Source organism: Mus caroli, unplaced genomic scaffold (genome assembly GCF_978045245.1).
Source record: "Mus caroli unplaced genomic scaffold, Mus_caroli_1 scaffold_8, whole genome shotgun sequence".
NCBI classification, from domain to species: Eukaryota; Metazoa; Chordata; class Mammalia; order Rodentia; family Muridae; genus Mus; species Mus caroli.
In genome coordinates this window covers 127,651,640-127,673,822 of record NW_028227263.1, presented here as the reverse complement: position 1 = coordinate 127,673,822, position 22,183 = coordinate 127,651,640, and the positions used below count along the sequence as shown (strand labels likewise).

Here is a 22,183-nt window from a genome sequence, read left to right as displayed (position 1 = left end):
TGTCTGTTAACTCACTCTGTAGACCAGGCTGACCTCAAATTCAGAGATTGGACCTGCAATTTCGGGTTGGTAGGGAGTAGGCTATGTGGATTCTTGGTTCTCACTCTGAGTAATTACCTTATCTGCTGTCATAAATTTTTACTCAAACCATTTTGTTAGTTACACAACAGTTTTTTTGTTTGGTTGGTTAGTTGGTTTGGTTTGGTTTTTCGGGAGAGGGTTTCTCTGTATAACCCTGGCTGTCCTGGAACTCACTCTGTAGACCAGTTTCATACGTGCCTTGCCATTTTTGCTACCTTTTGCCTTCTCACTCCTACTGAACTACCCTTCTTTCCCCCAAATGCCTTCCTCCCTTGTGTCTTTGTAGTTTTGTGATGCACTGGATTTATTAGGATTTTTTGTACCAGCAAAGAGTGAAGAGTTAGTTACTAGATCAGAGGCAACTGACCAGTGTGTATGCCATTGAAGGACACCCCTCCTTCCCAAATAGTAACTGCCAAGGGACGTAGTCCAGTCAAATTTTCTTTAACATTTTATTAAAGAAGATACTGGGCGTGGGGCTGCCAAGATACCTCAGTAGATAAAGGCTGTTGCTGCCAAGCCTCAGATTAATCCTCATAACCCATATGTTGAAAAGAAAAAGCCAATACCTGCAAGCTGTTCTCAACCTTCACAGGGTATGCTGTGGTGGCATATATGCTTACACGCCGTTATGAAATATAATGTGGCAAGGGAGTATTTTTGGAGGGCCTGGCCAAGGTGTACCCCTGAGAAGTTACACCATAAAACAGACCTAGTGTAAAGGTTTATTGGGGGAAAGCAAGAGCACTGTGGGACTTGGCGAAGGGACAGAGGCAGACAAGTGGACATATAGACAGGCAGACAGATGGGGGGTGGTGGTGCAGAATCATGAGGGCAGAGAGAGGGGACAGAGAAGGAGAGGGAACATTGGTGGTGGAGAACAGAGAGAGAGAGCTGGGGTGGCAGGTAGGTCCTTACATCTACTTCAAACACCTGGTACATCTGCCATAGGTCATGATGTAAGCACTGGCTGGGTCCCTGAAAGCAGGCCAATGGAATTGCCTGTATAACACACACACACACACACACACACACACACACACACACACAAAGAAAAAAATAGCTGGGTAGTGCTGTTCATTTTTAACCTTACCTACCTACTCAAGAGGCACTGAGGCAGGAGGATGGCAAGTTCATAGGCCACCCTGGACAGTAGAATGAGTTCAGGGTAGAGAGACTGTCTCAAAATGAAAAACAAGGGTTGGGGAATGGCTCAGTGGGTAAGAGAGCTTTCTGGGCAAACAATAAAGACCTGAATTTAAGTTCCCAAAACTTAACAAAAAAAGGCTGAGTAATTGGCCTGGAGAGATTATTCAGCGGTTAAACTTATCATTAAAAGCTGAGTATGTGGCCTGAAGAGATGTTAAAAGCACTGGCTGCTCTTCCAGAGGACCCTGTTTCAATCTCCAGACCCCATCACGTCTGTGATCCACAGACCTGTGCATGCATGAACTCAATTTTAAAGTTCCAAATCTAGAATATTGGTGCCTAGCATCCGAGTGCCAGCCAACTATCACTGCCTCCACACCCATCCCCCATCCCCAGGCCCCCGGAAAGTGGTAGTCATCCAAAGATATCTACAAAGGGTTTTGTTTTCAGGTCATGCAAAAGGTGGAAAACTGAGCCCCGTGTAAGCAGTGCAAGTACTGTTAACTACAGCCCTAGCCACACCACACATTTATTTTTCGATACAGGGTTTCTCGGTGTAGCCCTAGCTGTCCTGGAACTCACTCTGTAGACCAGGCTGCCCTCCAGTTCACAGATCCACCACCTGCCTCTGCCTCTGTTCTGGGATTAATGACTTGAGCACACACTGCTCCCCACCCCCGCCCCAGGCTCAGATTGGCATGCTGGAATTAAAATGGACTCCTAAAGCGGGAGGGGGTGGGAAGGCACGGGGAGGGAACATGTCTCCCCGGGGTCAAAGTAGAACTCAGCTCATCCCTGGGCAGGGTATTGAGGTGATGGTCTGGCCTGAGTCATTGACTACCTTTCCACCAGAGGGCGCCCAGGGCTGCGGAGCAGGGCATGAGTGGGCGGGAGATTCTCCAGGCCAAAGTGTCTCGGGCGCACCGGGTGTGGGCTGGGTCAGTGTCCTGTACACTCTCACACTAATCCCTCCTCCTCCAGGACCCAGTGGTCTCGGGCTACAGGATCTGCTCTGGTGCATTCGATTCGTGTCAGTGCGCGTTGGAAGGTGCTTTGGAGACTAAGGGCAAACTGTACACAAACTGGCACTGGTCCTCGTCCACGCCCAGAACTGAGTTCCCAGGCCCCAAGGCGGAAAGCGGGAGGGAGGGGTGTCCCAAGGGTGGGGAGGGCCCTGAGTAACTTTTCTTTGGAAAATATGCAGGACTGGCCCCCAGCCCGAGACTGAGTCAGCGCAGAGTTGAGTCACAAACTGCACCGCCCCTGTGAGCCAGAATGGTCCCCCAGGCACCTCTTCCTTAGGGGTCCCCGCCCCAAAATAGCCTGACAGCGACACAAGCAGCAGCTTTGGCTTTATTGGCCCCGTAGGAGACACTCTTGGGTTTTCAGCCCCTTCTAGCTGTCCTCAACAACCCCCCTCCCCCATATTAATTTTTTTCTCCCACCAGGGTCAGGTACTAAGGATGCGAAGACATAAAGTGTGTGAGGCCCCTGTAGAGAGGAGGAGAGGCTATAGCACCGAGAATTCCCAATGCCCCAGGATATCCATGAAAACCTGGGCTTTGGTAAAGCATCTCCTATTCCCGCCCCATGGTCTCGGTCTTTGATAGGAACTTTCCTTAAACAGGACCTGAAGGTGGCAGAGGGGCCAGATCCTTTGGTTCCCACACGCTGGGGAGACCATGGGCTCTGGGGAATGGAAACCATCCCCGAAGGAGCCAGGAAGGTGCGGTTTTTCTATCTGCTGCACGATCTTTGTGAAGTGGATGTGGTCAGAATTTAGGATTTGTGGGTAGGAAAGCGAAAGAGAGGTTCATGAGAGGAGCAAGGAAGCCGAGTGTCTGCTCTGAACCACCAGTGAGCCTGACACCTGAAGATATAAAAGAGTAGGGAGCCCTAGCATGGCTGAGTAACAGTAGCTGCTTAACTATAAAAGGGGGTCTTGCTGGTATCAGTGTTTGTGTGACTGTGTAGATGTCACACTCCTGAGAGTCGGTTCCACCAGGGCCCAGCATACAGTAAGTGCTCAATAAATATCTGGATGGGGCTGTGGATGTAGCTCAGTTGCTAGAGTGCTTGCCTAGTATGCAGGAGGCGCTGGGTACATACCCCAGGACTGCACAAACCAGGCATGGTGGTTCATGCCTGCAACTCCAGCACGCAGGAAGTGGAGCCAGGAAGATGAAGAGTTCAAGGTCATCCTCAGCTACATAAGAAGTTCAAGGGTAGCCTAGGTTATGTGAGACTCTTTCAAAAAATAAAAGGAAAAAAAAAACAGGTCTTTATATGAATGATGGATGGATGTCTGTGTATGTTTCTGTGATAAGCTCCGTGTATGTGAAGGTGCAGGTGTGAAGGACTGACAGAGAAGGTTTGTCACTCCCCCCTGGTCCTCTATAAGTGCTTTCACTGAATGTCTGGTGTGGGAGAGAAGCTCCCCGCTCAAGTCCTTATAGCCAGGCAGGGTAGGCAGGCAGGGTGAGTGGGCCAGAGCAGGGATCCGCGTGTAGCCGTGTAGCCAACTGGAGCTGGGGAGGAGCCACAGCAGGGCAAAGAGGGAGGATGCGCTAGCAGTCGCTGCTGTCTCATTCAGCAGAGCCCTTCTGTCGTCGCTTAGAAGGCGGCACCAGGCGGCGGGGTAGGTTGGTGGGTAGCCCATGGCCTTCGAGCTTAGCCTCAATGAGGTGGCTGGCCAGGGCAAACTCCTCATCATCCAGCATGCCGTCTCGGTCGACATCGCTCAGCTTCCAGATTCTCCCCAGTACAGAGTTGGGTAGCTTTGTGCCCACCATCCAGGTTTTGGCCTTAGAGCCGCTCAGCTTGCCATCAGCAGGAGCTAAGTTGTAGAAGATTTCATCGTATTTGGACTTGTCCTTGGTCACCACCCATTCGGCATCATCTTCTGAGCCCTCCTCACCATCCTCTATTGCTTCGTCAGGGCCCCGCTCCACGAAGGGGCCCATGCGGGTGCCCTCAAACGCACCACCCTGCACTCCAGCCTCGACACTCTCCAGCTCCTCCTGCCGAAGCAGCGGCATAAGCTTGGCAATGTCTTGGGCCAGCATGTCATCTAGCGCCTCCAGCAGCTTCGGCTTTAGCGAGTGGAACTTGGAGAAGTCATGTGCCATCAATAGCTCCTGGTGGGAGGAATGGAAAAGCTCACAGGTCAGGGGCGCGTTCGCAAGGCCACGCCCTCAGTTCCTCAGAGGGTCGGGCCGGGGGAAATCTAGGCAGATACCCTATCACTAATGAGCCCGGTCCTGTTTTACATTATCCCCGCTTTGAGTCAAGAGTCTGGTCTAACCCAAGCTACTCTCCACCTCACTGTGTTAAGAGATGTTCTCACACTTCTGATTTTTCTGCCTTCACTTTACAAATGTCATCACAAGCATGTATGTACTACCACTTCTCTTTCGCTGATTTTAAACTGTTTGAGACATGGTCTTTATAAGGTGTGAACATCGGCCTTCAATCTGTCATCTTCCTGCTTCAGGTTTCCGAGTAGCTGGGTGTGCTAAATCACCTGAGCGCCTGCCTGGAAAGGCTACACTTCTCAGCATGCAGGACAGCCAGCTGGCCGTGTGACTAAGTTCCAGCCAATTGTCTTTAAGCACAAGCTGCGTGTGGTTGTGTAAAATAGCTTAGTCTACAATTCCATTTTGGTTTTTTTAAATTTATTATTTTTATGTTTGTGTATGAGCACAAACGTATGTATGGGTTCCAACATATGTACTGCACATATGTAGGAACCCACAGAGGCATGAAGAGGGTATCACATGCCCTGAAACTGGAGTTACAGATGGTTGTGAGCCACCGTATGGACCATCCATTCTGGGAACTGAATCGGGGTCCTCTGAAAGAGCATGCATATCTGGTTCCTGTTGAGGTCAGAAGAGGGCATTGGATCCCCTGGAACTGGCGTTATAGATGGTTGTAAACTTCAATGTGGGTGTAAGGCTTGAATCCTAGGACCCCTACAAGGGCAGTAAGTGCTCTTAAGCTCTGAGCCACCACTGCCCAGCTCCTATTGCTCTTCTTGCTGTCTGGAATGCAGGCACAATGAATGGAGCTCCTGTAGCCATTAATACCATGAGAACTCTTGGTCATGGGCAGGCATGGAAGAGAAATATAGTGGTCCTAGGCTCCATAGTAGGTTGCCTGACCCTGAGTGTAGTCTAGTGACTTAATAAGGGCAAAAAGTAACTTCCATGTTAACTACTATTATAGGTTTTCTCTGCACTCTGTGGCCCTAACTCATAAAGCCAGGTTCCCCTGGATGAAAATGCCACACAGCCCACCAGCCTTCTAGGCTCCATTCTCAGAACCCCCAGGAAACTCTCTCCTCACCACCCTGCCTCCCTGTCTGGAGTGGCCCGCACCTGCATCTTCTGGCAGTCAGGAAAGTCTCCAGGGGAGATGTGGTGCTCCAGCTGGATCTTCGCGAAGATGACAGGCAGCTTCAGGATCAGCTGCTTCTTCTTGTTTTCCTTCCCGAACACCGAGGGCATCTCTTTCTTCAGGTAGCTGATGATGTAAGCGTGTACCTGCAGAAGGGCATAGTACAGTCACCAGGAGGAGGCTGGGAGTGGGCAGGGTCTGGGAACCTGCATTCCTTTCTCTCTGAGACAGGGTCTCTCTAACCCAGCCTGGCCCTGGTCCTCCATCCTCCACCTCCTGAGTTCAGAATGACAAGTGTGCATCCCCAGGCACAGCTTTCCTCTTGGGATTGTGAGAGAAGGATGCACTACGCACCCCAGACTGGATTCAAACTTGCAACCATCCTCCTGCCTCAGCCTCTTCAATGCTGAGATTGCAGCTTGAAGCCACCATGTCTGACTGGAACCTCACTTTCTGTGACAGGCAGATAAATCCTATTGTCTTATCTAATTCAACCTAAGCTCCCCTCTCTGCTAAGCCATCCTAGCTCCTCCTAGCTTTAAGTTCGTGCAAGCTGGCCACACCCACATACCAGCCCAGAGCTGGGACTTGCCTATCTCCGGTTTGCATTCCTATCCAGCTTCACAGCCTGATGCTCCCTCCAAGGCTCTTGGACTCAGCCCAGAGCAAGTGGCCCTTAGCTGTGCCTAGCTCTGGAAAAGGATGTCCAAAATCCACCCATCCCATGGAAGCCTTCAAACAAAGGTGGCCTGTGTCCACCACTCCTGAGTTGCAAGAGCAAATGACATCATCAAGAAAATACTGGGGCTGGAGAATGGCTCAGCGGTTAAGAGCACTGAACTCTTCCAAAGGTTCTGAGTTCAATCCCCAGCAACCTCATGGTGACTCACAACCATCCGTAATGAAATCTGGTGCCCTCTTCTGGGGTGTCTGAAGACAGCTATAGTGTACTTACATATAATAAATAAATAAATCTTTGGGTCAGAGCAAGCGGGGCCAGAGAAAGAAGAAAAAGTGTCTGAAGACAGCAACAGCTACAGTGTATGTACATATAATAAATAAATACAAACCTTAGGAAAAAAAGAGTCAGGCAGTGGCGACTCATGCCTTTAATTGCAGCACTTGGGAGGCAGAGGCAGGTGTTCTGAGTTCCAGGATAGCCAGGGCTACAGAGAAACCCTGTCTTGAAAAACAACAACAACAAAAGATTAAAAAAAAAAAGTTCAGTTGGACTTAAACTAGCAATCCTCCTGCCTCAGCCTCCTGAATGCTGAGGTTAGAAAGACTTCAATTTGTGGTTTGCATTTAAAAACTTTTACTTGTGTATGGGTGTTTTATTTGCATGTCTGAGCACATGTGTGTGCAGTGCCCACAGTTGCCAGAAGAGGGCATCAGATCCTCTGGGACTAGAGTCAGAGCTGATTGTAAGCAGCCATGTGGGTGCTGGGAACCAAACCTGCGTCCTCTAGCAAAGCAGCAGTGCTCTAAACTGTTGAGCATCTCGCCAGCTACCCACTCCCCTCCCTGACTGACTGCTGCAGCTGCACCCACAGCCTCTCCCTTGTCTTTCCCCGTTGTATACTGCTCACCGTATTTCTCAACGACAAGTACATCAACATTTTACCCCACACCAGGGCTTTTGCATATGGCCATGCTCTCTGCCAGGAGCTCTGTCCCAGTGGTCCCACTGAGTTCGTCCGTGAAGAGTGCCCGTGTCATAGCCATCTGACTATCTCCAGCCTGTCTTTTTCACAGTTGGGCGGGAGCCATCGTTATTTTATCTAACCACTCTGTTTCCCTCCATCAGACTACAAGCTCTGCCAGTGCAGGCCTTGTCTGTTTCCTCTGTCTCCAGTCCTGGGACAATATGCACAGTGTCACTCAGGAAATCATTGTGGGATAAACCACTGAACTTGAGAACCTTTGAACTACATTCTCATAAGTTATTGAAAAAGAATCGAGGGTGGCAGAATAATGAACCGCAGGCATGTCTGTTGTTTACAACCAGCTCCATCATTGAAAATGCATGTTCAGATGGAGACACAATAAGGCAAGGATATGGATGGGCAGGGGTAAAGACGCTCATACCCAACCCTGAATTGGGTCACTGGGACCCACACGTGAAAGGAGGAAACCCATACAAGTTGTCCTCTGGCCTCAATAGATAGAATGTGGCATATGAATGCATGTGCAGCACATATATCATGCTCACACAAGATAAAATAAAATAATCAAAAACATTCAACAGTGATTTAAAAAAATTAAATTCTTTCCAGATCTTGTCTACAAGCATACAGCATTCTGGAATCGCCCCTTCTAGTGGTTTATACTTCCACCAACGGGCAGAGCCAGAGCGATCATCCACGTCTTGCCTTGTACAGATATAAAATTGAGGCACTGGGGTGGGTTCTCAAGGACCCTTAATGAGCAGCTTTTTGGCCTTAATGGCCTTGTGCCACCAAAGGAGAGCGTTTTCAAGATAGGTTAAAGCCACGTGTGCTGTTATTGGTGACCGGACCAAGTGTGTCTGAGTCATTTGTGAGGGGGATGTGTGGGAGGGTGTGCCCACAAAGTGGGGTGGCATCATGAAGTTTGGTCAGAGCCAACCCTGAAGACTGAGGCACAGAGAGAGGCACTGGGATGAGTTTGCAGGACTAGAGGAAAGCATGGCTTACAGGTCAGAGAGGCCAATCTTGGGGTGTGGTCAGGATGAAAGTCACCGCCTGCCACCAGGAGTCAAATGGAGAAGGTGCATGGTTGAGCAGAAAAAGCCAGTAAGGAAGAGCAAGGTTTGCCAGGAAAGCAATGAGGAATGGCTGACCAACGGGAGGGTTAGGGTTTGAGATAGTGGGCCACTTGGGAAGGACAGGACCTACCAAAGCAGGCTAATGAGGAAGGATGTGTGGGGATGTGGCCAGTGAGAATGTGTGCCATTGGGGAGGAGGTGTGGCCTGCTAAAGTGAATTAATGGGGAAGCTTCTGACTGAGAGAATGGGCAAATGAGGGGCTCGGCCTGAGGATGGGCAAGGACTGGCAATGGGGGGCGTGGCTTGTTATTCAAGGGGCGTGGCCTTCCAGGGAGGCCCAAATGGGAGGACAGAGTCTGCCAGGACCGTGGTAGGGGAGGCCCTGCCATGGCTTCCATAGCAGAAAGAGGCAGGCGGGAGTGCTGATGGCTTTTCCAGAGAGGAAGCATGGGAAGGTGGCAGGAAGAGATAAGGGGGTGGCGTGGGCAGGGCGGGGGCGCGGGTCGGACGCCGGGGTTTGTCCTGAGTTTCCGGAGCCACCTCCCTCCTGGCCGGGGCGCCAGGTGTCCGGCCCCGCTCCTTGGTCCTGGTGCCGCGGGCCCCAGCTCTGAATTCTGCTTCCCAAGAGTGTCCTGCAGAGGGGGAGTGACGGTGGGCCAGGGGTTACTGAGAAGGAGAAAGGGAGAGGTGGGAAGAGAGAAGACTAGGAAAAGAGCAGGAACAGGAGGAAAGAATTGGGAAAGGGAGACGTCGGTGGGGATTTAAGGACAGTTCTGGCCGCCTGGGGCAGTCGCCTTGGGTACCTGGTGCTGCCTTAGAGGATTCCTGCGGTGGGGTTGGAGGTGGTGACTCACCCCTCTCCAGCTCCTTAAACCACACCTCCGATGCTTCTACCACCTAGCTTGGCCTCTTCTGCCCAGCTTCCTGCTCCACCTCCTCTCTGGCGGCCTCCCTTGTGAATGCTACATTCGGCTCTAAAAGCAAAGCCTTTGCCCCCCTCTTCCTCTCTGGAGCCCAGCCCGAGGCAGACTATGTCCTCCATCCCACTAGGTTCTTCCTAGACACGAATCCTCTCTCCAGAAGGCAGCTTGAGTGCAATCCTGTCATCCTGCTCTAACCTTCCCGTGTCTCCCTGGTACCTCTAAAAAAAAAAAAAAAAAAAAAAAGTATAAGATCCATAGGCTCGGCAGTGCTCTGACTCCCACCATCTCCTCAATCTCACTATGTATCCCCTCAAAGGCCCTCCTCCTCTACAAAACCTTCCTGATTCCACCCCGACCTGAGACTGGACCTTGCTTGGCTATCACTGTTACGGGATGGATCTGTCTGTCTTCTCCAGCAAAGACTGGGTCCTGAAACTGCCCTGGGGCATTCAGACCTGGGGCCCCATTGGGGAGGGCAAGAACAGCCTTGGCCTGGCCATTGCTGCATCCCCAGCATGTCCCAACAGAGGGCTAGGCACAGAAGTGACTTTGTTCAAGCTGAAGTTCCCCAGAGTGTCATTCATTCCATAAATATTTACAGAGCAATTCAGACCCAGGCACTGGAGACACTCACTGAAGGAATTCTAAGATGCCAGGTATCTGAGGACTTGAGTGTGGAGTTGAGGAGGCCCCCTGACAGGCTCATATGAGATGACAACATGGGGCTGTGTGTGTGTGGGGGGGGGTGTCACAAGAGAGTTTGGAGTAAATCTGGAGCAGATATGCTCATTAAAGGAGTGGCACCTTCCTGAGAAGGTGACATTTGAGTAAGCCATATGCAAAGTCAAGGGCTACCCAGAAGAGCAAGCAGTTGAGTTCGAAGGCCCTGAGGTAGGACTGAGGGCAGTGTGAAGTGCAGTGGCTGATGGGAAGGGAGTGAGAGGCGAGGAGGTAGGGAAAGGAGTGAGCTGCTGTGTTGATTTGAATCAGAATTGACTCTCCTGGGTCCATGTATTTGAATACTTGGTCTCCAGTTTATGGAACTGTTTGGGAAGGATTTAGAGGCATGGCCTGGTTGGAGTAAATGTTCAGCTGTTGCCCCTGCACCATGCCTGCCTGCTGCCAGGCTCCCCATCACAATGGTCATGGACTTTAACCCTCTGGAACCATGAGCATCAGTAATGGTTTCTTTTATAAGTTGCCGTGGTCATGGCATCTCTCTACAGCTATAGAAAAGTAAGACAGCCACCAAGAGGACTCAGCTTTTGTTTAGTGGAATAGGAGAGCGAGGAGGTCAAAGAAGGAAACATGCAAACTCAGGGCAATGGTGGAAGAGGGGCCCTTTGCACAGTACTCCCTCAGTCCACGCTGCACCAGACCAATCCAGCAGGAGAATTAACTGATCTGGGACCTAGGTGGTGCCTACCTAACTGCACAAGCAGAAAAGAAGGAGAAAAGATAAATCTGTCCAATCTCTTCAAGGCTTCCAACTTAAGTCTACTATCATCAGACCTCCATAGACTCACAAAGTCCTTCCCAATTCCTCCTCAGTTTCCTTCAGCGCTCATACAGCCGCCTGACTTCCTCCCTCATCTCTTGATCTCCCTTTCAATCCTCCCTTAAATTGCCCCGGTCCTCCCGCGGACCCGATGTGCTCACCCGCACCAGCCGTGCCCGCTTCACTAGGTCGTTGAGCTTGCGCAGCGCCGCATGGCGCGGTAGGCCTTGGATATCACGGAAGAGGTCCTGTTCCTCCAGCTCGAAAAGACGCCGGTTGTCCGGCACAAGGAGCGGCTGGGACCAGAAGGAGCCAATGTAGACGCGAAGGACCTCAGGCGTGCCCACCACCTTGCCCAGCGCCCACATGAGCGCCCCGTAGACGCGCATCAGCTGCTGTGTCTCCACCATGTCTGCCTTGTTGAGTACCACGCGGATCTTATCCTCGTGGCCACGCAAGGCACCGATGGCCTCCGAGAATTCATCGGAAATCTCCAGCTTGTGGGCATCAAAGAGCAAGATGATGAGGTCCACGCGTTCAGCAAACCAGCGCAGGACAGCTGGGAAGTCGTAGCCTGGAGCAAGCAGGAGACAGGGACAAAATAACAGTTCTTTTGAGCTGATACTGGATGGTACACATGCTCAGAATGTTTTTGTTTTGTTTTGTCTTATTTTTTCTTGTTTTGTTTTGTTTTCAAGACAGGATTTCTCTGTGTAGCCCTGGCTGTTCTGGAACTCGCTCTGTGGGCCAGGCTGGCCTCGAATTCAGAGATCTGCCTGCCTCTGCCTCCCTAACGCTGGAATTAAAGGCATGCGCCACCACTAACCGGCTGCTCACGTTGTTAACTTTGTGATTCCTGTGTATGCCAAATAGCCCGGAGCCTCCATGAGTGTCCCATAACTGCCACTTCTCAGCACCAAGCTTTTGATTAGACCCTCAAGCCTTCTGGCTTCCTGATATGAGGCAACCATGCCCCTACCCCTTTTCACTGTCTCACCCTCACCCCTCTACCCTCCTGGTTCCTATATCGTTGGCTTTTTCATTCATTCCCTAGGCAGACATTAGGGATTTGTTTTAACACGGATGTATTTATGGGCAGTTAAAATCCTGAAGCGTGGGTCCTGCGAGACAGCTCAGAGCGGACGACTTGCAGTTGTCCTCTGACCTCCTCTCATATGCTGTGGCATGTTCCCACCTATAGCCACACGGGAAATAAAGTTTGATAAAAATACTTTTAGATGCTAAAGTTGGGGGCTCAGCAGTTGGGAGAACACACCGCATCCCCCAGAAGACCCCAGTTTAGTTGGTGCCCAGCACCCATCACAGGTAGCTTACCACCTCCTGTAACTGCAATACCAGGAGATCTAGTGTTCTCTTCTGGCCTCCTTGGACACCTGCATCCATGTGTACATTCACACTAGTACACATATGCATACAAATTTTATATACATTTTAAATTTTTGTCATTTGTGTGTGTGTGTGTGTGGGGGGGTTGTGTGGGTTTGTCTGTGCACATGTGTACAGGTGCCTACAGAGGCCAGAGTGTGTCATACAGACTGCCTGCAGCAGGAATTTTGGGTAGTTGTGAGTTACCTGACATGGGTGGCTGGGAAATGAACTTGGGTCCTTTGCAAGAGCAGCAAGTGCTCCTAACCACAGAGCCAGACCTCCAGTACACACATACTTTTCAAAATTTCCTAAGTGGCTAGAGATGGTGATGCATACCTTTAATCCCAGCACACAGGAGGCAGAGGCTGGTGGGGGCTCTTTTGAGTTTGAGGCCAGCCAGCCTGGTCTACAGAGTGAATTCCTGAATACCCAGAGCTATATATTAGACCTTGTCACAAAGAAAAATGCTAAAATGATCTCAAAGAGACTCCCAGTACTTATGAGCCCACTCATAACACCTGCCATGCCCCTGACAAGAGCCCTTCCTGGGACTTGGTGAATGTGCCAGCAATTGAGTGCTAGGTCAATTTTCATGTGTGTGTGTGTGTGTGTGTGTGTGTGTGTGTGTAGGAATCTGTGTATGTCTAGGTATCAGTGTATGTCTGTGTGTGTTTGTGTGTATGTCTGTGACTGTGTCTGTCTGTTTCTGTGTGTGTGTCTGTGTTTGTGTCTGTGTGATGCATATATATTTGTGTGTCTGTATCTGTCTGTCTATGTATGTATCTGTGTTTGTCTGTCTGTGTTTGTCTGTATATCTGTGTGGTTGTCTATTCCTCTGTGTGTCTGTTTGTCTGTGTGTGTTTATGTGTCTGTGTGTATGTCTGTGTGTATGCATATGTACCTGTGTGTGTCTTTGTATGTGTCTGTGTGTATATGTATCTGGGTGTCAGTTTGTGTGTGTGTCTGTGTGTGTCTCTGTGCACCTGTGTGTGTGAGGGTGTTGTACACATGAGTGCCGGTACCCATGGAAGCCATAGATGTCAGATTCCCTGGAGGTAAAGTTACAGACAAGTGGTTGTGAACGGCCCAGCGTGGGTGCTGGGAATGGAGCTTGGCTCCTCTACAAAAGCAATTTGCACTCTTACCCACTGAGCCATCTCTCCAGCAGTGCTCTGTTCTTGCCAGCATACACATGTGATGATTTGTGTGCATCCAGTCCCTCCCTCATTCATTCATTCACTCATTCATTCATTCTCTCATTCATGCCCTTCGGTACTTCTCACCCTTACTCATTCCCTTACTGCATTCACTGATGAGCAAAGCTTAGAGAGCTGAGAGCATAAGACCTACCCCTGACCTGCCAGTCAGGAATCACTGCCCTGCCCCCATTTACTGTGTTATATTAGGCAAACAGCTTAATCTTTCTGAACTTGCCTATCCCCTAAAATTAAAAAAAAAAAAAAAAAGGCAGGCTAGGGCACGGTTGAGGCTGCCTATAGTCCAGCACAAGGCAGATCTTGGTGAGTACAAGGCCAGAGTTCCAAGATATCTAGGACTACACAGAGAAACCTTGTCTCAAAACAACCACATATAAAAAAACAGAGCTTATCTCTAGGAAAAACAGAAAATGGTGTGTGCCATCATGCCAGCAGAAAGGGAGGTTGAGGTGACACCAACTCTGCCCTTAGAGTCTGGGAACGAATTCATCTTCAAAGGATGTGAGGTTCCTGGAAGCTGTGGAGAGTTCCCTAGAGTCCTGTGATCTGGCCAAAGTGTGGATCGAAAAGGACTGCCTGGAGGAGATGTTATAGAGCCAGCAAATGACAGGATAAGGGACCATCACTGATGTTCTGACTTGAGCTCCGGGGTAGAACAGACTCACTCATCTGGCAAAACACAATTATAAGCAAGCAACTGATGACTCCATTCTCCAACTGAGGAAACAGAGACACAGAAGCCACGAACACAGGAGGCAACAGAGTAGGAGTGGCTTCAGTGGCTGTAGCTGCTAATCAACCCCCCCCCAGTCGCTTCAGTAGCTGTAGCTGCTAATCAACCCCCCCCCCAAAGGCTCAGGGGCAGCCTGGTCCTTGCTGGAGGGAGGGGAAGGGCAAGGACATTGTTCTTGGGGAAGGAAGGGCCAGGTCACTGTAGGGGCAGCAGCTGGGCTTCTCCTCCCCCCACTAGCATCTACATACACCCTGGCCTGGATTTGGAAAGTGTGTCTCATGGGGTTGAGAGAGAGGTGGAGGGAGGGAGAGGGAGAGAGGGAGGGAGGGATGGAGAAAGGGAGGGAGAAGGGACAGGGAGGTTGAGTCAGCATGGGAATGGAGACGTGGCAGAGACGCGATGTTCACCCAAGAAAAACAGTTCTCCTTGCCCATCACCCAGGCGCCCATGCAGCTAATTTAACCCTTCTCAGAAGTCCCTACAGCATTCTCCCCATTCTCAGGCAGGAAACTGAGGCACAGAAATGCAAGGTGGCTTGTGTAAGTTATAGTTTCAAGGAATAAAGCCTGGGGCACTGGTGCATGCCTGTCATCTCACTGCAAGAACAGCCGAGGTAGGAGGATTGCCACCAGTGGGGGGCCAATTTGGAACATATAGTGAGTTCTAGACCAGCTTGAACTACAGAACAAGACTCTGTGTCAAAAACAAGGAAATGAAAAAAAAAAATCAGAGTCCAGACTGGAGGTGTGCCAGAGAGACACTCCAGGCAACAGTCACACCAGGGCAAGCTTCCCCAGGCAGCCAGTCACACCTCTGCCAGTGCACACCCAGCATCGAACAGCCTGGATACATCAGAGTCTTCTGGAGCCAGACCCAGGCTCCCAGACACGTATTTATGTCAGAGTCTGGGACCTGCACAGATATGGGTATGCCATCACAAACAGAGAACTTGGTGCACTCTCTAGTATGGAGACCCGTTTGAACACACACTGTGCTGCAGTTATTACCGTGATGTTCAGGCTGGCCTCGAACTAGTCACAATCCTCCTGTCCCAGCTTTCTCAGCACTAGAACGTGCATTGCCACATGAGTTAGTTCTCTCTGGCAATTTTACATCTTTCAAGATGCACAGTATAACTCACACAGACGAATACAGATTCAGACATGCATGTGCATGCACGTGTGCACACACACTTCATAAGTCATGTAACTCACTGATACAGCCCTTGCCTAGGATCCCCCAGGGAGGGGCTGGGGGCGTGGCTCAGTGGTAGAGCCCCTGCCTAGAATCCCCCAGGGAGGGGCTGGGGGCGTGGCTCAGTGGTAGAGCCCCTGCCTAGAATCCCCCAGTGAGGGGCTGGGGGCGTGGCTCAGTGGTAGAGCCCCTGCCTAGAATCCCCCAGGGAGGAGCTGGGGGCGTGGCTCAGTGGTAGAGCCCCTGCCTAGAATCCCCCAGGGAGGGGCTGGGGGCGTGGCTCAGTGGTAGAGCCCCTGCCTAGAATCCCCCCAGTGAGGGGCTGGGGATGTGGCTCAGTGGTAGAGCCCCTGCCTAGAATCCCCCAGTGAGGGTTGGGGGCGTGGCTCAGTGGTAGAGCCCCTGCCTAGAATCCCCCAGGGAGGGGCTGGGGGCGTGGCTCAGTGGTAGAGCCCCTGCCTAGAATCCCCCCAGTGAGGGGCTGGGGATGTGGCTCAGTGGTAGAGCCCCTGCCTAGAATCCCCCAGTGAGGGTTGGGGGCGTGGCTCAGTGGTAGAGCCCCTGCCTAGAATCCCCCCAGTGAGGGGCTGGGGGCGTGGCTCAGTGGTAGAGCCCCTGCCTAGAATCCCCCAGGGAGGGGCTGGGGGCGTGGCATGCTTGTCCACTGTGTTCAAGGCACCAACACTGCAATAAAACAGCTTCACAGTATCCCTCTATGTCCCCCTGCCCCACACCTTCTCTCCAGATCACATAAAATCACAACTAGTCACAATTAGAGGTACTTCCATCAATTCACACCACTTCAGAGTCATGGCTTCCATGCACGCCTGTCAGCACACACCACCACAGACAGACACACAGCCCACACCCATCACACACTACTTTTCCCAGGATTTCCCCAGTTCTCACCACCCCCACAAGTCCCCCTGGACAGACAGGCTCCACCTCCTATGCCTCCAGGGCCAGAGGAAGGGGATCCCCATCCCCACCCTTCTTCACCTCCTGCGGAAGCTGGGGCCTTGGGCTCCCTCCATCATTTAGGCCCAACCCAAGGGCTAAGCACACCAGGAATTCCTCCCCGCTGCTCCCCCCACCTCCAGCCGGCAGAGCACTGCAACCGTTTCTGCAGCTGCCTCCTGTGTTTCTCCCTCGGGGCTGCTCTGCTGGATAGCGGCCAGGGCACTGGCACTTTTGGAGCCAAAGCCCTGCCCTGGCCCTGCCTCCCGCCTGGCCTTGGGTCCCCTCTGCCCCACACTGTTGCCTCCTTTGCCCTAATTCCCTGGCAGAGACCTAGAAATGAGGGTGGTGTCAGGGATGGACAGAGGGGCTTTGGACCCAGATACTGGAATGGGGGAGGTGTGGGGGAGGGGACAGAGACTGGGATAGGAGCGGGACTAAGAGGGTAGGCAGAGTGGGTAGGGATGTGCTTACTGGAGGCTCTGCTGGAATTTACTCCCCGCCGCTCCCCCTGCACAGCTGTTTATAAATTCCAGGCCAGGTCTTGGCCCCCACCCAGATTTTCCCTCCCAGCTTCATCTGTGGCCCAACCTCTGAGCCAGGAGCTCAGAGGGACAAGCATGGGGCCCAGGGCCTCCCTGCCCAACCCTGTCTCTTCCTGGACTCTGAGTATCTCCTGCCCCTTACCCTCATTTTCTGTCCCTGTTCTTCTCTTTCTTTCCACCCTCCTGGCCCGCCCAGACATGTGGCAGCAGCCTGTTCGCATGTGTTCACCCGTGTCTCCCCGCCCTACCACCAGTCCTGTGGAAGGAATGCCTGTCTTCTGTAGCTCCAGTTGCCTGCAAAGGGACAACCAAAGGAGGCCCCAGTCTCCTCTATTAAATCTAAAGGTGAAGGCTCTGCCCACCTCCTGTACACAGTGAAGTCCAGGCCTAAGCCTCCTCCCTCAGACCTGTGTGTATAGACACCAGCCTCTTCTGCAAGACACGGGTGTGGGGGGGGGCAGCCTCCTCCCTCAGCCTGGGCTTCCTCCTCACTCACCACGGCTCACTCTCTGTTTTGCACCTGATAGGATGCCAGGCGTGTCGATGATGCTGATGCTCTCCAGGACCTGGTTGGGGAGTTGGGCGCACATAAACCTGGGATATGGGGAGACAGAAGGTCAGGGGTCAACGCAAAGGAGGGCAAAAGGAGACATGAAGAAGGGACACTAATGGTACCATAAAGAACAGTAGGTGCAGAGGACAGAAGTCCAGGAAAGAAGAAAGTCCAGAGGCATCAATGGATTTATATAAAACTATCTGTGTCTACGGCTATCCCAAATCACCACTGTTGTTACCTTCATTTTCCAGATGAACATAAGAGGCACAGAGAAGTTAAGTCACTTGACCAAGGCTGCCCAGCACTCAGCGGCAGAGGAGCCCAGGCCCCAATAGGGGAGGGGGGCAGACGCAGGAAGGGAAAGAAGTAGGCAGAAAGAAGAGTATCGGAGCTGAGAAGGACAGAAGTATTCTGAGACAGACGTCCCTCGCTCCCCTCCTGGCTGGCAGTTTCCACACCTGTTGAGAAAAGTGTTTCCAAAAGGGTTGAGTTTGCGGAAGGGCTTCTCTGGGTCCACAACGAGAGCATTTCCGGGCACGGTGCCCTCTGTCTCGCCGTGCATGACAGCCACGAAGCAGTCGGTGGTGGGCTCAGGACCCACGCGGGAGCCAGGGACTTCCTGCTCCAGAAGGTACTGGATGAAGCTGGTTTTGCCGGTGCTATACTGGCCGGCCACCAGCACCATGGGTTTGCCGTCGAAGTCAGCATCTTCAAGGGCCGGTGAATGGAAAGACCCAAAACGGTAGTGTTCCTCCAGGGGGAGAAGCTTTGTGCGATACAGCTCCTTGAGGGATGAGGTCACAGTGCGGATGGCCTCAGGTCGCTGGCCCCGGGCCCCGCCCTTCTTCAGCCAGCTGAACATGGTGACTTTCGATGCCCACTGGGTCACCCAAGGAGACTACAAGGTGGAGAGCTCACCTGCCAGAAGAGGGGGAAACACAATGGAAGACTGCTAGAGTATGGCTATAGATACAGGGAGGAGCAGGCCGAGCCGGTGATAGGAAGAAGGAGGGGGAGGGGCTAGCATGAGACTCGGTGGCTGGGTCCAAGAAGAGGAAGTGCTTTGAAAAATAAGAGAGACGATAGCAAAGGAAGGAACTGCTGGGGAAGAAACGCATCCCTGAGCTGGATATAGTCAAGTACATCTGTAACCCTGGGAAGCTGAGGGAGGAAGATCAGAAGTTCAAAGCTGGACCGGGCAACGTGTAAGACCCTATCTCAAAAGGCATCCAAAGAAAGTCATTGCTAAATCCGTGCATCATTACATCACACGCCCATCCTTAAACAAATCTTCACTGACATGGCTCGCTCGATGCTGCAGGAGCCCACAACTGAGGGCCTGGGCACCCGACAGTTAGTGATACCTGCAGAATTCCAGGCATCCAGAGGGGGCATGGGAAACTGACCACGTGGTCAGCAAAGGCCTGGGAAAGGCTGACTTCTGAGCTTCTTTGTGGAGCACAGGCAAGACAAAGGTCTTACGCAGAGGATGGTATGTACAAAGGCCCAGGGGTGGGACAGGCTCTTGGGGGCTGGGAGTTGAGAATTGTCTGGTGGGGGTGCAGTGCCAGAGGGATGAGAAACAAGGCTGTAGAGGCTACCTAGGTGCACCCAGGCCAGGAGGAGTCTTGTCATTGGAAAGATGCGTGAAAACTATAAACCAGACACTGTGCCAGCTCATATTTGGGGTGTGAAGCTAGAACAGAACCAAGGATCTTGAGCATGCTAGGCACACACAGTAAAGCCAAGCCATACCTGAGCCCCTCACTGGGGGATCCTAGGCAGGGCTCTACCACTGAGCCATACCCCTGGCCCCTCACTAGGGGATTCTAGGCAGGGGCTCTACCACTGAGCCACGCCCCCAGCCCCTCACTGGGGGATTCTAGGCAGGGGCTCTACCACTGAGCCACGCCCCCAGCCCCTCACTGGAGGATTCTAGGCAGGGGCTCTACCACTGAGCCATACCCCCGGCCCCTTACTGGGGGATTCTAGGCAGGGGCTCTACCACTGAGCCACGCCCCCAGCCCCTCACTGGGGGATTCTAGGCAGGGGCTCCACCACTGAGCCACGCCCCCAGCCCCTCACTGGGGGATTCTAGGCAGGGGCTCCACCACTGAGCCACGCCCCCAGCCCCTCACTGGGGGATTCTAGGCAGGGGCTCTACCACTGAGCCATACTCCTGGCCCCTCACTAGGGGATTCTAGGCAGGGGCTCTTAATCACTGAGCCACACTCATAACCCTGTGCCAGCTCCCTTAATTTTCATGACTACCTGGTGGCTCTACCATTACCCCCATATTAGGTCTTTTCTTTTTGATAGCATGTCTTGTGTATTCCATGATGCACTTGAACAGAGGATAATCTTGACCTTCTGGTCTTCTTGTCTCTACCTCCCTAGCTCTGAGCTTACAGATGTGCACTGGCTGACTTTTATCCGGAGTTGGGGGCTAGAACCTCAGGCTTCAAGCATGCTAGGCAAGCACTCTACAAACCCAGCTATTCCTCAACCTTACCCACACTGAGCCTCAGGAAGGCATCAGTCGCTTGCACGGGATCATCGAGCTGGAAAGCACTCCAGCTGGGCTCCCATGTTAGGCCTCAAAGCTTAGGGAAAAAGTTGTCACCAACCTTGCAGTAGTGAGCACCCCTAAAGCCAGACCGTGCTCTCTGTAGTGCCTCAATGCCTTCACGAGCCTGTGGTGTCTGGGTTGATGCATCTCCTGGCTGTCAGTAATAATCTCTCCCCTTGCTCCATAGGTAGATGCTTATTTTAGTGACTTTGAAGAGCCAGCTTTTGGTCAGATTGGAGTCTCTAACTGTCATTCCTCACAGAAAGAATCGAGGGCTCCTTAGAGGAGCAGCTGTCCCAGGGCTGTGGCTGTGGCTGTGGCTGGGGCTGTGGCTGTGGCTGTGGCTGTGGCTGGGGCTGGGGCTGGGGCTGGGGCTGGGGCTGGGGCTGGGGCTTGGAGGTTAGGAAGGAACAAGCCAGTCTGGGTCAGCTCAAAGGCCACCCAGCACTCAGCCTGAAATGGCTCTCCTTAGCCAAAGATGAGACAATTTTTCCTGTTTTTTTCCTTTCATTAAAAATATTTTATGTGTCTTTATGTATGACTGTGTTCCATGTTCATGGCCCCTTGGGGGCCAGAAAAGAATTTTGGACTCCCCTGGACTGAAGTAACAGATGGTTTTGAGCTACCATGTAGGGCAGAGTGTATATCTGTAATCGCAGCACTAGGCAGGCAGACACAAGATTAGGAGTTCCGGACCATCCTCTACCTCTACCTCTGGAAGAGCAGCCAGTTCTGACTCTCAGTGAACTCTCCACCACCAGCTTCCTCTCCGACATCCCCGCCCCCTACATTCTCACTATGTAGCTCTGACTGACCTGGAACTATGTAGCCCAGGTTAGCCTTAGACTGAGATCTGCCTGCCTCTGCTTCCTACATCTTGGGGTTCAAGGAGTGTGCCACCATATCTGACTCAAAGATGGGACAATTTAAATATCAAAGCAAACAAACAAAACCCCAAACGTTGCAAATCAAAATACAAAATCATTGTGACTTAAAGGAAAAGGGAAGAGTGGAAAGAAAATGGATTGGAGGGGTGGGAGAAATAACGGACGGAAGAACCTGTGACATAGATGAAGACAGGGAACCCTGGAAATGTCCCAGGCAGGGAGGCAGCTGAGGGGCATCTCAAAAAGGGGTGGCTGAAGAGTCTATGCACTTCGAGAGGCAAGAGAAGGTGGCAAGACGGACCAAGGGGAGCAGAGATGGGTGTGGAGGGTAGAAGGCCACTTCAAAGAGGGAGTCTTCAAAGATGAAGGCTGGGTAGGGACTGGGAGAACTGGGGGAGGTGGAGGGGGCTATACGGAGTACTAAAGAGAGGCTGGGGAGGTCTGAGGAGGTTGAGGGAAGTCACAGAGATTTGAGGAGGGGTGGGGGTAGTCCTGGAGTGTGGGAATTGGGAGCGACTGGGACGGAGAGAGCACAGACTGTTACAGAGGGGGGCGAGGGTGAGAGGTGGGGTTTGGGGAGCACTCACCAGGGATCTGGGGAGCGCAGAGCAAGCAGCCCGAGCTCTGTCCTGTCCGCAGTGGAGTGAGACGGGTGGGGCCGCGTGCGCTAGGAGCGGCGAGCAGGGCGGGCCCCAGGCCCCCTGTCCCAGCCCGCGCCAGCCTCGGGCGCCCCCTGGCGGGCACTGTGAAGACGCACACAGGTTCGAGCGTGCACTCCTTAGTTCAGTGTGAGCCCCATCCTCCAGCTTTTGGCTCCCTCTCTTAGCAAATAAGTTGACAGAAGCTGCAGCAGGCCTACCAATAATTTGTCTGATCATAGTGGTGCATGCAAGTTTGAAGCCAGCTGGACCGCGTTGGGGGGGGGCGGGGATCCTGTCTCAAAAATAACTGTAACAACAGTAATTTTAAAATCTTAAGTACAAGGCGTAAGAGTTAGATGGTCAGCATTTAAGAATACTGACTGAGCCGGGCCGTGGTGGCGCACACCTTTAATCCTAGCACTTGGGAGGCAGAGGCAGGTCGATTTCTGAGTTCGAGGCCAGCCTGGTCTACAAAGTGAGTTCCAGGACACAGCAGAGCTATACAGAGAAACCCTGTCTCGAAAAACAAAAACAAAAACAAAAAAAACCCTCCAACCCCCCACCCCCGCCAAAAAAAAAAAAAGAATACTGACTGCTCTTCCAGAGGACTTGGATTCAATTCCCAGCACCCACATGGCAGCTCACAGCTGTCTGTAACTCCAAGATCTGACACCCTCACACACACATGTGCAAAGCAGG

General features: G+C 52.1%; 1 protein-coding gene across 1 annotated transcript; it reads right to left on the bottom strand.

The window, feature by feature from the left end:
* Positions 1–529: 529 nt before the first annotated feature.
* Ehd2 (EH domain containing 2) lies at positions 530–21,498 on the bottom strand. The gene is made up of 6 exons (XM_021167220.2): positions 21,431–21,498; positions 17,846–18,305; positions 17,328–17,425; positions 10,958–11,370; positions 5,610–5,774; positions 530–4,367 (listed from the first exon to the last, which is right to left on the bottom strand). Exons 2-6 carry the CDS (start codon positions 18,247–18,249, stop codon positions 3,816–3,818), a joined length of 1,632 nt encoding a protein of 543 aa, XP_021022879.1. The 5' UTR covers positions 18,250–18,305; positions 21,431–21,498; the 3' UTR covers positions 530–3,815.
* Between the last annotated feature and the right edge of the window lie 685 nt (positions 21,499–22,183).

Bases quoted from the DNA above. Each gene is read 5' to 3' on its own strand.
- Ehd2 (XM_021167220.2), bottom strand. From the start codon at position 18,249: ATGTTCAGCTGGCTGAAGAAGGGCGGGGCCCGGGGCCAGCGACCTGAG. The intron at 11,371-17,327 runs GTGAGTGAGGAG...TGCTTGCTCCAG, and splicing joins AAAACAGAGAGTGAGCCGTG to GCTACGACTTCCCAGCTGTC. The intron at 4,368-5,609 runs GTGCGGGCCACT...TCCTCCCACCAG, and splicing joins CTGACTGCCAGAAGATGCAG to GAGCTATTGATGGCACATGA.